We start from the raw sequence: 13,440 nt of genomic DNA on the forward strand, positions 1-13,440 counted from the left end.
CCTTTCTCTGGTATCACAAACTTGATCGGTTCTGCAGATCTACCATTTTGTTACTGATTCTTCTATCAACCATGTTGAATCTATTATCTAACCACTCATTGGTGGAAATTTTGGAAATTACAAAATTACAACATTGCTTCTAAACATGTTTTTTAGATTGTACAATTGCCAACAGGCCTGATACTGAGACAAGGTGAGTCTGTATTGACCAGTGAGTTCCACTATAATGAGAGTTCTTACAAAGTGCACCATTTCCCCTTGCTTCTGGCAGGTGAGCATGTGAACTCATCTTTTGCAGATGTCTTGTTGAAATTCCATAACCCCCAGCTTCCCACCAGGCAGTTGCCCTTATGCCTCAAGGTCCCTGGGACTCTGATGTTCACATCCCAAACTTGTAGGTTCCTGAGCCCACATCTAGCTTGAGGTTTCAAGTTCTTCCAAGTACCCATTTTCCTTCAACTCGGGGTGAAACTTTCTAAATTTTCCTCACACTAAAGGGGTAGTGAATTCTAAAGTCCTGTTCAGGGGTCTCAGTTTTAGGTCTACAACTGGGGAAAGCTCAATGTATCTAAGATTGTACAGGGCTTGAGCCACAGGTTACTGTAAAGGCCTCATAATCTGGCTGAACACCAAGTTTCCACTCTTCAATTCACATCTGATTCTCCATACCCATGCTGTTTTTCATACAGGCTGCTACAGTGGTTTCTAAATTGATTTCCTTGACTCCAATCTCCCTTACTGTATTCCAAACTCACATTTTTCCAAGTTGATAATCCTATATCACAAAAATAACATTCCACTTCTCCAGAGTAAGACCCTGCCCCCTCCAAGCCATTGTCTAGACTGTCATCACAGAAGAAGACATGGCAAGACCAGCCCCAACTCCCATTTTTCTCAACATCACACTGACAGGTATCTCAAAATATAAGCACATTTTGCCTTAGAACCATGACTACTTTACCAAGACCAAGCTTTAACTATTTAAGGACCAAGCCCAGTTATTACGTCTTAGTCAATGTTCTATTGCTGTAAGGAGAAATCATGACCACGGCAGCTCTTATTAAAGGGAGCTTTTAATTGGAGGCTCACTTACAGTTTTAAAAGATTAGTGCATGATCATCATGGAAGGAAGCAGACAGACATGATGGTGAAGCAGTAACTCAGATCTTTACATCCTGATTCATAGACAGCAAGGCAGAGAGAAAGACAACTGGGCCTGGCATGGGCTTCTATAATCTCAGAGCCCAACCATAGTGACTAAACATTCAAGTAAATGAGCCTATGGGGGAGTTATTCTTATTCCATCTACCACATATCACTTTCTCAAAGAAGTTCCCAGCCGGGCGTGGTGGCGCACGCCTTTAATCCCAGCACTTGGGAGGCAGAGGCAGGCGGATTTCTGAGTTTGAGGCCAGCCTGGTCTACAAAGTGAGTTCCAGGACAGCCAAGGATATACAGAGAAACCCTGTCTCAAAAAACNAAAAAAAAAAAAAAAAGTTCCCATCTCATTCTAGACCCCACTAATCCCCTTCTTCAGGCTCCCACATTGGTGTCTATGGCCATACTACCAACACATCAATCTCATAACTACACACATGTCTATGGTGTCTATGGCCATACTACCAACACATCAATCTCATAACTACACACATGTCTATGGTGTCTATGGCCATACTACCAACACATCATTCTCATAACTACACACAGAAGGGATGTTTTTCTTCACTGGCATGCTTGCTGGGATCACTGAGGACAAAATGGCTACTGTGCCCAGGACATCCATAGTCCACAACTGGCAGAAGGGGAGACAAAGACCTGGTATATCAGTCTGGGCTACCACCCTATTTATCCCAGGTAGGGGAGGCTATTAAGTTAGGACTCTCGTTATAATCCAGTCTGCCTCTACTCCTCCTTTCCCACAGATCTTGCAAAAACACAGCTATGAGTTTTGAGAGAAAACATGGCATCAAATACATTAGCTATTTCACTTTGAAGAGTATATAAGTCCTGTAAGAATATACTGTTAATTCCTGGAGGAAATTACAATTAAAAAATAAATACAATGTGTGATATGAAGAGAGAAGTCTACAGTAGAGAGAAGAGTCTTACAGAAGCCCAGCAGATGTGTGACACACATGAAGGCATTAGAATAGCAGCAACTAGATGTATATGTAGATGAGGATGGCCTAGTTGGTTATCAGTGGAAGGAGAGTCCCTTGGTCCTGTGAAGGCTCTATGCACCAATATAGGGGAATGCCAGGACCAGGAATGGGAGTGAGTGGGTTGAAGAGCAGAGGGAGAGGGGAGGGCATAGGGAATTTTCAGAGGGGAAACTAGGAAAGGGGATAACATTTAAAATGTAAATAAAGAAAATATCTAATAATAATTAAAAAAAAAAAGAGCCAGGCATTGGTGCCGCATACCTTTAATCCCAGCACTTGGGAGGCAAAGACAGGTGGATTTCTGAGTTCAAGGCCAGCCTGGTCTACAAAGTGAGTTCCAGGACAGCCAGGACTATACAGAGAAACCCTGTTTTGAAAAAAACAAAAAAAGAAAGAAAGAAAGAAAGAAAGAAAGAAAGAAAGAAAGAAAGAAAGAAAGAAAGAAAGAAAAAGAAACTGGGTCCTCATTGCAAAAACAGAACATGCATTTAACAGGAAGTAGAGTCTCTCTGGGATGCGGGAGGTGTTTAGTCCCCAGGGGGAGTCTCACCTGTTACCCAACTGGATTACAGTGCTGTGTACCAACTTGATCCTTCCTCCAGGTATCAGACCTAGAATCAGACAACCCAGAAACATGCACATCTCTTAATGTAAGCTAAATCAAAACCTATCCACAGTTGTCTGGATTCATTCTTCTTTATGTAAGTATCTATAACCAGAAGGAATGCCAAAATATAAATGACAAGCAGAACTCCCTGTAAGTCTAGTTGAGGTACCTGTGACTTGGCTAAAGAGGAGTGTCAAGAATTTGTAGATTATTATCAGAAGTCCGCCGGGCCATGATCCAGATACCCCCACATTTTCAGAGTGGTGAGGACAGCAGGTAACATATGTACTGAATAATAAGTTAAAATGCCAAACCCAGTGCTGTAGATACCCAAGGCACCTGTCATTCAAAGCCATCCTTGGAAACATTCCAGGTTTTGCTGAATGGCCACTAGTGTCCCAAACTCCTCCAGTCTCAGTTTGTCTTCATCAGCTTCTCTAACTTCTGCTCCAACATCACTGCACTCCAGCCCCTAGGCCTGGCTTTACTTCCCATTCCTTCCCTTGCTCTTCTCAAATTCCGGGCTAAATGTCTGTCCTAATGCTATTCTCCCTTTGATATATTACTACAGAGGAAAGAATTAGGGATTTATATATGTTGAAACCCAAATCCTAGGCAAGATAGTATCCAGAACCTTGAGTGCAGTTGAATTAAAAGCATGTAGGAATATATTCAACTCATGCTAGAAAGAAAGGGCAGCTTCAAGCGCAGTGCATGACCTGCGTCTTATAACTATCACACAGTACTGATGCTATCACAGAGGTGACACATCTACAGATCAGGCTAGCCTGGTCTCAACCACAGCCACGGTAAACCTGATTTGAATGGAACTTCAGTAAGAAGTGACCAGCATGTGCTTCTGAATCTGGAGACCTGGAGCAAGGCCGTGTAAATCTTGGGGACATGAATAAGACGAGAGGAGACTTTGCCACTAGAGAATTAGAGTAAGGATTAGGAATTCAGAGTAAGAAAGCTGACTTTAAAATGCAGACAAACTAGACCACAGGATCTAATGGGGCTGAATCGGCTGAGGCCTCTTGGAACTGAAAGCCAAGTGGTCTGAAAACAGAAAACCACGGGAGACCCTAGTGTGTTTCCACATCTCTCTTGCTCTACATGGGAGCATCCCCATTCCCATTCCCACTGTGGTGGCCTGAGGACAGCCACACTTAGTGCACTCGTATGCACTGGTAAATCCAAAGCCACAGAAGAAAGCTCCAAATGCAGGAGGACTTCTGCCATGGAAACCTAAAGTATACTGGAAAAGAAAGAAGACAGTCGCCTTGAGGTATGACACATGGCAGAAGTAATGCCAGCTATGAGCAGAGCTTATGACACCTACAGAAAGGAACATGGAGTTAGATATCATTCAATTGCTCCAGCTAATGAGATGTGCATCCAATAGCTGATAAAGTATACAACATACAACTCTGACTTCCACTTTTTTTCAGGTTGTCAATTACTTATTTTTCAAAGCAGGTGTTTATATCTTTAATCTCTATTCATTTTAGCAAACAATAATCAATATTAATTTTTACTTCAATAATTACCTAAATCACTCATTGAACCTGAGATATCTGCTTTTGGTAATTCAACAACCACCTAAAAACAGAATATTGAAAAAAATGAATACTGATACATTTTATAACCATGAAACAATCTACACAAGGCATAGCTTTAATAAAATAACATGTTATATTAGATCCTAAAAAATATAATTGCTTCATAAGAAAAGACTAATCATCTGCTTTAGAACTAGTGACAAATTTATTCATTCTTTTATCTTAGTATTCTCCCCTCTCAGTAACCTCATTGGTAGCTGTCTGTACAAGTCCTAACATATCATCTAGCACTGATGTCTTGTTATAATTTCCTTACAAATTCCCAAAGGCCAAAGGCCAGGGAACTTCATACCTCTTCTCAGGACAGAGGGCTTACTGCCTTGTGATTGTGTTCTGTCTCTGACCCATTCCCCAGGACAGGTGCATTCTCCTCCCCTGTGGGTTCACTCCGCTGTATGGATGGCTGTGTGGCCCCACACTTCCTACTTACCCACACATTGAGAACCCCAGTCTCGTCCAGGGAAGCAATATGAAATGACAAGCCTGCCATTTCTAACGAAAGCAGAAACAAAATGAAGAACAGTGGCTTTAATAAGTACAGTGCTTTGCATCACTAATGCAGAAGGGATTTTATGGGTGTGAGGGATCTTGTACCTTCTTGAGTAGAAAAGGGTGAAAGCACAAAGCTCTGTTTTTTGTAGGCAGAAGTAGCAACTGGCTCTATGGCTTGAAGAGGGCTTCGGTGGTTCACCGATGTGAGGATTCCATCTAGGGATGAAAGATCCACAGCACCCACTGTAAGTCTCACATCTTAGCAATGAAATCAGCATTATACATAGAAAGATAAAGGGATGCTTCCAGGTCTAAAGACCTGACTCTCTATATACCTCTCTCCTTAAGTCACAAGACTAATGTAGACCACATATCAAGATCCATGACCGTGATTTTCAGCATCTCTAGCAAACAGAGACTACAACCTCAAAATACTTGTAAGAGGGAAAACAAGAAATGAATACCAAGGCTTGTGTCATTACAAAACTATTACATCACTGAGCAAATTCATGTACAGGGTTAGGAAGGAAGTCAAAATATTCCATGACCAAGGGCAGTGACAATGAGAAACTTAAGCAGGCACTCCAGAAAGAGAGGACATGATTCTGGGGCCAGAATCCTCCAAAAAGGCTTGGAAAAGAGGGGCATACAAGAGGGACTTCAGAAAGTGCTGCTCATGGGCAACTGATAAGGGTAAAGAATAGCAAAGCCTGGGAACACAGCAGTGCCAGCCAGATCATGAGACCAAGCATCTCTTCAACGGGACAGCCACTATCAGAAGTACTGCTGCCCACAGACGGATAGAAAGAGCTGCCTACAGAATGTCTTAGAGTTGGAGATTCAAATCCCATATACAGCTGTAGCCAGAAGAAATTAAAGAAACCAATGCACTCTCAGGTGTGACTATTCTCCCACTGCCCCACCCCGCCCAGAGAAAAGCACAAAGCACAAGACGGTGGTCTAACAGGATGAAATCTCTTTTAGACTGCTTTTAGAAATGTACTTAAACAACAAGCAAAAAATACCTGAAATCAAACCCCACATAGAAATTGAAAAAAAAAAATGAGTTGTATTGAACTTAGGAAAAAGCAAATGAAAACACAATGGAGAGACGTTACAGAGCTCACCAGGGGGATTCCCCTCAGGACATGAAGGATCCACATGTAAGAGTCAGTCCCCCTCTCCTTGCAGAAGCTTCACAGTTTCACACTCTTGCGTTCTGCTAGTGATATTTAGATAGCAAAAGGGAACACGGGAGTATTTTCATAGAGCACTTTATGTGCCCTCAGCCAGGCCCCTGTACTCATTGGTGGATCCAACAGCCATGACTAGAAATATGGGGAAGAACAACTGTCCTGTGCTACACATAAACAGACTTTTCCTGTTGTTCCCTCAACCCTGAGCATAACAGCTACTCACACGTCATATGCAGTCATCTAGAGAGGACATCACCTACAAAGGCAACATGCCTGAGTTATATCAAGGGCAGCACACTAGCTACTCACGCATCATACACAGTCTTCTAGAAATGACGTCAACTACAAAGAGAACATGCCTGAGCTACAGCAAGTGCTGTATCACTTCATAGGAAAGAAGTGAGAGGAGGCCACACCAGTCTCCTGCCAAAATCATGTATGGCTTAGGAATTTAGAGCTTTGAAAACAATGCTAGATTCATGTGAATTAGCAGTTGGAAAATGCCATGTTTTAAAGGGTATCCTCTGGGCCATGTGATGGTTAGTGTTAACTGTCAACACAATCTACAATCACTGGAGAGTCTCAGTGAGGATGACCTAGGTCAGGCTGGCCTGTGGGGGACTGTCATGCTCACCAGCCTGAAGACCCAGCCTGAAGAAAGTAGGTGCCATTTGCTGGGCTGCACCCTATACTTTAGGCGAGATAGGGCTGAGCTGCGGCATGCATCTGTTGCTCTCTTCTGACTATAGACATCGTGTAACCAGTTCTGGCCACTGTAGCTTCCCTGCTACGGTGGCCTATAACCTGGATTATGAGCCAAATAAGAACTTTCTTCTTTAATATGTATTTCTTGGGGCATTTTATTACAGCAAGAGTAAAGAAAACTTAGAGCCCGAGTCATATAACAAATGTTATATGTTCTTTTCTCTGTTTGAAAGAAGATAGCTTTTATAATAGCATCAAAATCCATATGGTACCTGCCATTGCAAATACTCTCCATAGCAACAGTATCTCCCCAAAAGGGCAAAAATTGGTTAGTACAGAAATAAAAAGTGGCTTGCTCTTTTTATGTGTAAAGCACAGATATAAATATAGTACAGAGAGAAGAAACATGTCTGTGATGGTAAAAGTGCTTGGAGAGGTACTTTAAAAAACACTTAGTTAAAAGAAAAGAACACAGGATAGGAGAAACACTCACAAACACTTACCTCATATCAATAACTCAGCTACCAGAAAACAAGAATTTTAAGATGGGACAAAGACCTTAACAGGTGCTTTACCAAAGAAGACACACAAATGGCATCTGAGCATACAGAAAGACAAGTCTGCTCCAAGTGTCACCATAAGGAGCCACTTCAACCAACTACAATGACCCAACCCTACATCACTGGTCATGCTGAAGGCTGCTGAGGATACTGAGTAGCAGCAGGTGCCACTGACTGCCAGTAGGAATGCAGATGGTGCGGCCATTTTCTAAAACAGTCCACAATTTTTCACTGAGCAATCCAGGAATCTGGTACTTTAGTTGACTTAGTGGCTTTGCATGTTGCTCTGACAAAATAACTGATAAATGTAACCTAAGAAAGAAAGGGCTAGTTTGGCACACATTCCCTGATGTGAGTCCATCACATCATGGCTTCAGGGAAGCCATGGCAGGCAGCATGGGTTCCTGCACTTGGGGCCTGTGATGGCTATTGGATTACATGTGCAGTCAGGGAGCAGAAAGAAAGCACTGTTCTCTCATATACACAATACAACAGATGATACCATCTACAGTCTTCCCATCTCAATCAACAAGACAATCTCTCATAGACAGGCCCAGAGGCTAACCTAATCTGGTAATCCCTATTTAGCATGCCTCCAGGATTATCTCAGAAGTAATTCTAGATCTTGTCAAGTTCAAAAATCAGTATTAGCCATTATATTTGCTATTTACCCAGAGGAGATAAAAACAAGTTCATACAAAAACCTGTACACAAATTATAAAATTACTCATTCAAGAAGTAAACTAATAAACTGGGCAGTGGTGGTGCACGCCTTAATCCCAGCACTCGGGAGGCAGAGACAGGCGGATTTCTGAATTCAAGGCCAGCCTGGTCTACAGAGTGAGTTCCCAGACAGCCAGGGCTATACAGAAAAACCCTGTCTTGAAAAAGAAGAAGAAGGAGGAGGAGGAGGAGGAAGAGGGAGAGGAGGAGGAGGAGGGAGAAGAGGAGGAGGAGGAGGAGGAGGAGGAGGAGAAGGAGAAGGAGAAGGAGAAGGAGAAGGAGAAGGAGAAGGAGAAGGAGAAGGAGAAGGAGAAGGAGAAGAAGAAGAAGAAGAAGAAGAAGAAGAAGAAGAAGAAGAAGAAGAAGAAGAAGAAGAAGAAGAAGAAGAAGAAGAAGAAGAAGAAGAAGAAGAAGAAAACTGATACGTTTATCCATAACATTTGTTTTTATTTTTTATATATTTTATATTTTAAGAATTTAAAAGAAAAAAATTATTTGGCTGTTAGGCCACTAAAAATCATGATGAAAACATAAACATTTTTCCTTACCCAATCTGAAAAGGCTTATTCCATTTTATTCCAAATACAGAACTTTCTAAAAAAGATACAAACTACAGGGACAATGGAAAGTTCAGTGATGGTCAGAAGCAAGAAGGACAGAAACCAGATGCATGCTGAGACCCATCCCAATCACACTGATGAGAGCCACACATACAGAAAAGGCTTTGGACGCAGTGAAATGGTGACCAGGAGTGAGAATTTCAATGGGGCATTTACATATAAAAATTAAACCTGTGGACTAAGGCCTCTTACTATGTACACTGACCTAAAAGTAAACCCTAGCTGGAGAGATGGCTCAGCGGTTAAGCGCACTGACTGTTTTTCTGACAGTCCAGAGTTCAAATCCCAGCAACCACATGGTGGCTCACAACCATCCGTAATGAGATCTGATGCCCTCTTATGGAGTGTCTGAAGTCAGCTACGGTGTACTTAAGAAATAATAAATAAATCTAAAAAGAAAAAAAAAAGTAAACCCTAAAATAACAACAGGTCAGGAAAACACAAGAAGCAGCCCAACCTCTGTGAGTTTTAGTTGAATAAAAACTGTTCATCATGACATCAAAAGCATGATTGTAAGAGAAAATATTGATAAATCAAATTCCATCTGATTTAAAACTTTCTCTCATTGAAGAGGAATTTTACAAAAAGGAATACAGAGTCTGATTTTTAAAAAAATGTAAAATATACCCAGAGTATATAAAACTTCAAAACCTAAGGGGCTAGAGATGTATCTCAGTGTGTAATGCCCATGCCTGGCAAATACAAACCCCTGGATCCAATCCCTAGTACCATGACAATAAAATAAAATAAACTTGGCCAGGCACAAATCATGCCTGTAATCTCACCACTTGAGAGGCTGAGGTAAGAGCACTGCTATAAGCTTAAGACAGCCAGACTCCATAATTAGACCTTCTCTCCCAAACAAACTTAAAACAATCCCATAAAAAATGAGCAAATATGGGCTGGAGAGATGGCTCAGTGGTTAAGAGCACTGAATGCTTTTTCAGAGTTCAATTCCCAGCAACCACATGGTAGCTCACAATCATCTGTAACGGGATCCAGTGCCCTCTTCTTGTATGACTGAGAAGAGTGGCAGTGTACACACATACAACACATACATAAAATAAGTAAGTAAATCTTTTTAAAAAAAAAATGGGCAAACATTTAAACAGGCATAATCAACAAGAATATTTAGTTTATAAATAAGCACATGAAGATAATCTTGGGATCATTAGTTCTTCTGAGTGCAAGTTGAAACCTCAAAATTAAAACCAAATGCTTACTGAAATGGCTGGTTAACTGCCGGCTCAGTGCTGGTGAGGTACAGAGCAACAGTTGGCACAGTGTGCAATAGAGCAGCAAGTCACTGAGGGAGTGCATTCTGCAACTCTCAGCAGTGAAAAGCCCCAAATGACATGTGTGATTCTCGTCTTCCCGAAACTGGACAGAGCAGACCGGGGACAGAATAATGACAGAAAACAGATTGGTGCCAGAGTGGTGGTGTGAGCTCTTCAGGTTGAACAGGACAGGGACAAGACTGGGGAAAGAGCGTCAGACAAGGTCCATGCCTGATCTCTCAGTCAACAGGACTTCAGCTCCCAAAGGAAAAGGCCAGTCAATGAAGACCATGGCACCAAGGCCTTGCTATAGGCAGACAGCTCTGAGTACAGGGCCTACCCGTGCAGTCAGCGTGGCTTAGACAAACAGTTCACCTTTCTCAGCATCAGGAATGGGCTAGTACGGCAGTCATGGATATAAAACACTTAGAAGAAGTCGTACGGGTGTGAAATGCTTGCTCTTTGTGTATGTGTATGTGTATGTGTGTGTTCATGTGTTTGTACATGCATACACATACACATGCAGGTATGTACTTGTGGAAACCAGAGGCAGACATCAGGTGTCTTCCTTGATCATTCTCCGTGTTTTGTTTTGCTGCTGTTGGTTTGTTTGGTTGGGTTTATTTTCTTTTCTTTTGTTTTTTGAGACAAGGTCTCTTATTGGGCCTAGAGCAGTGGTTCTCAACCTTCCTAATGCTGTGGCCCTTTAATACAGTTCCTCATGTTGTAGTGACCTCTGATCATAAATTTATTTTTGTTGCTATTTCATAAGTGGAATTTTGATACTGTTATGACTCATACTGTAAATATCTGATATGTAGGCTCTCTGATATGTGACCCCTGTGAAAGAGTTAGTCAATCCCATTAGATCACAGGTGTGTACTGCAAATGCCTCTTTTGTCCAGAGTCTGAACTCTTCCTCTGGATAACATGAATGAATAAAAGCAGATAAAGATAAACCTTCAGTCTGTCAAGGCTTTTCTAGAGGGCAGATAGAGAACACTAACCAGTGGAGAATGTTGGGGTCCTGAAAGCCCAGAAACAATTGCTCAGTCTCACATAATGGTGTATCCTGGAGTCTTCTCTTAAGTCCCATACAACCACAGAGCCATGTACTGTTCCCGCAAACAGCAAAAATGCTTTTAAAGGGCTAAAGCAGCAGCATGTGACCTGAAAAATCAATCACAGGAAGTTAACGTCTACATTCTATAGTAGGCACATTCACAGAATAACTGACTAAGAATGGACTGACACATGAAGGTCCTCACAGGATACAATTAAGTAGAACACAGACTTGTACATATAAATAAATGTCAACTGCCCAAGTGTGAGTTTCTTCACACAGACAGTAGAATAAGAAAATCCATTCTGTAGGAATATGATCATGTTAAGGCATCTACTATCCATGTACACCGGGTACACACCATCAAGGCATAGTCCCTCCAACCAAAAATGAAGTGATATGAAAGGGAAGATGCCAGTGGCCAAGACAGTAACAGGACCAAAGTCACATGGAAGGCAGAAGAATCTGAGTAAGTGACAAAGGCACTCACTACAAGCCATTTTAAGATATTGTAAAAGGCATGGTGGGGCACTTCTGTAAGCCCTGCACTCGAGAGGTAAGGTAGAGGCAGGAGAGCCGAAGTTCAAGGCCATCCTCAACTGCATAGAGAATTCAAGGCCAGTCTGGGTTACATGCTTCCTGTCAGAGGGAAAAAAAGGAAGAGGAAGAGGAAAAGAAGAAGAAGAAGAAGAAATCACAAGAATATTAAGACATCTCAAAGTATCAAGCCCTAAATAGCATGATTCAAATATCCTGGTCTTGTGGCCATCCTGACCATGCTTTTATTAAGCCTATAGCTATGTTCATTTGCTAGTTTACAGGTGACAGAGAGCCTCCTGCATGATAATCCTGGGTTTTTCAGGCTGAAATAACCTGTTAATTTCTAGAATTTCTAGATCAGAACAAATGGGTTTTGTCTAGAGACAAGGCACTAGAAACAGGGCCCTACTCATACTCTCAATCTGTTATCTCTGTCCCTCCTTCTGGGACCCTCCTAGAAGCAAGCACAGACTCCTCCTCAGTGTACCTTTGACTCACATATCAGAACCTTCTGGGGCCCTGAAGGCTGCCAAATATCCCACACACAGAGGAGGTGCCGGCTATCCAGCGATGGGGCAAAAGCCTTTTCAGGTAGGTCATGAACAGAGACCACGGTCTGCCTCTGAACTCGAGATGCATGCAAGCAGGATACTTTCCGACCTGGAGATAGGAGAAAACGTATTTCACTTTAGCATTTAAAATACTTCACAATACCCACATAAAATCCAACTCAATGAGGAAGAACACATGGGTTGTTCAAAGCTGAGCAAATATCAGACCTGAACCGTTCTAAGACAAGATATTCAGTACTAAGGACTTTATCCCAGGTGTTCTGCACGCTAGGAAAGCACTATACCCAATGAGCTAGGTCCTCAATCCCCAAACGTCAGTCTTCTCCGTGCCTACAGCCTAAACCTAAATTCTGTGTCCATGGAGACCATGTGGCTTGACCAAAGGGAAATCCTTTGACTATGGGGCAGTCTAGGCCAGGACAACACACTTCCTCTCATCTAGCAGCTCCTCACACCATGTGTGTGAGAGTCAGAAATGACTGGAGGGGCCTTCTTGACATGACATGCTACTACTAGGACACTATTCTTAGGAACCTTAGTTCTCTTTACAATGGCCCTCAGAACTCCATGCAGAGAACTAATCCAAAGCCAGGTGTAGCATTCCAAGAATGAGTAAGACTTCTTTGGCAGAGCTGCTTTCCGTACAGTTCTCACTGTTGATCAACTGAAGAAACAGTAGATGGAAGCTCATGGTCTGGTGAGAATTTTGTAGTCAACAAAGACAGGGTTAATATGGCTGGGAAGTAAAACTACATCTGCTGACTAGTTCCTGAGGATCAGAGTGGTCCTTCCTTCCGCATCTCCTCACCCACGCACAGCCACACCCTCACTGCCTCCTCTAACAGCCTGCAATGCTCCTCCAGAAAAGCAATGACATAGTTAGATGTGCTCCTTCACCGCTCATGGGCAAAACTCTGACACCATTGTTACTGGGTTTCTGCTGTGACTGCGTGTGTATGCATGTGGCCATGCTAAGAAGAAGCAAGCACATATGTCCAAGTCAGAGGACGACCTTATGGAGTTGGCTCTTTTCTTCCAGTCTTTACATGAATTGAACTCAGATTGCCAGTCATACACATCAAAGTGATGGCCCACTAAGTCACCTCATAGGCCTGGTTTCTAGTTTTCAGTAACACCAATAAGGTTTCTCTCTTCTCTTCTCTTCTCTTCTCTTCTCTTCTCTTCTCTTCTCTTCTCTTCTCTTCTCTTCTTCTACTTTCTCTCTCTCTCCCTCTCCCCTCTCTCCCTCTCCCTCTCCCCTCTCTCCCTCTCTCTCTCTCTCTCTCTCTCTCTCTCTCTCT

At 42.4% G+C, this 13,440-nt stretch overlaps 1 protein-coding gene across 3 annotated transcripts in view; it reads right to left on the reverse strand.

Annotated features, from left to right (window-relative positions):
- Window positions 1-13,440, reverse strand: part of Wdr60 (WD repeat domain 60) — a 56,109-nt gene that overhangs the window by 6,908 nt on the left and 35,761 nt on the right. For all 3 annotated transcript variants that reach the window (XM_021179531.2, XM_021179530.2, XM_021179532.2), the window contains 6 exons: window positions 12,055-12,227; window positions 10,972-11,134; window positions 4,986-5,099; window positions 4,822-4,883; window positions 4,320-4,371; window positions 2,713-2,773 (listed from right to left, as the gene is read on the reverse strand). In XM_021179531.2, the coding sequence (XP_021035190.1) occupies window positions 2,713-2,773; window positions 4,320-4,371; window positions 4,822-4,883; window positions 4,986-5,099; window positions 10,972-11,134; window positions 12,055-12,227 (625 nt within the window). The remainder of the gene's footprint in view (window positions 1-2,712; window positions 2,774-4,319; window positions 4,372-4,821; window positions 4,884-4,985; window positions 5,100-10,971; window positions 11,135-12,054; window positions 12,228-13,440) is intronic.

This window comes from Mus caroli, chromosome 12, assembly GCF_900094665.2.
Source record: "Mus caroli chromosome 12, CAROLI_EIJ_v1.1, whole genome shotgun sequence".
Lineage (NCBI taxonomy): Eukaryota > Metazoa > Chordata > Mammalia > Rodentia > Muridae > Mus > Mus caroli.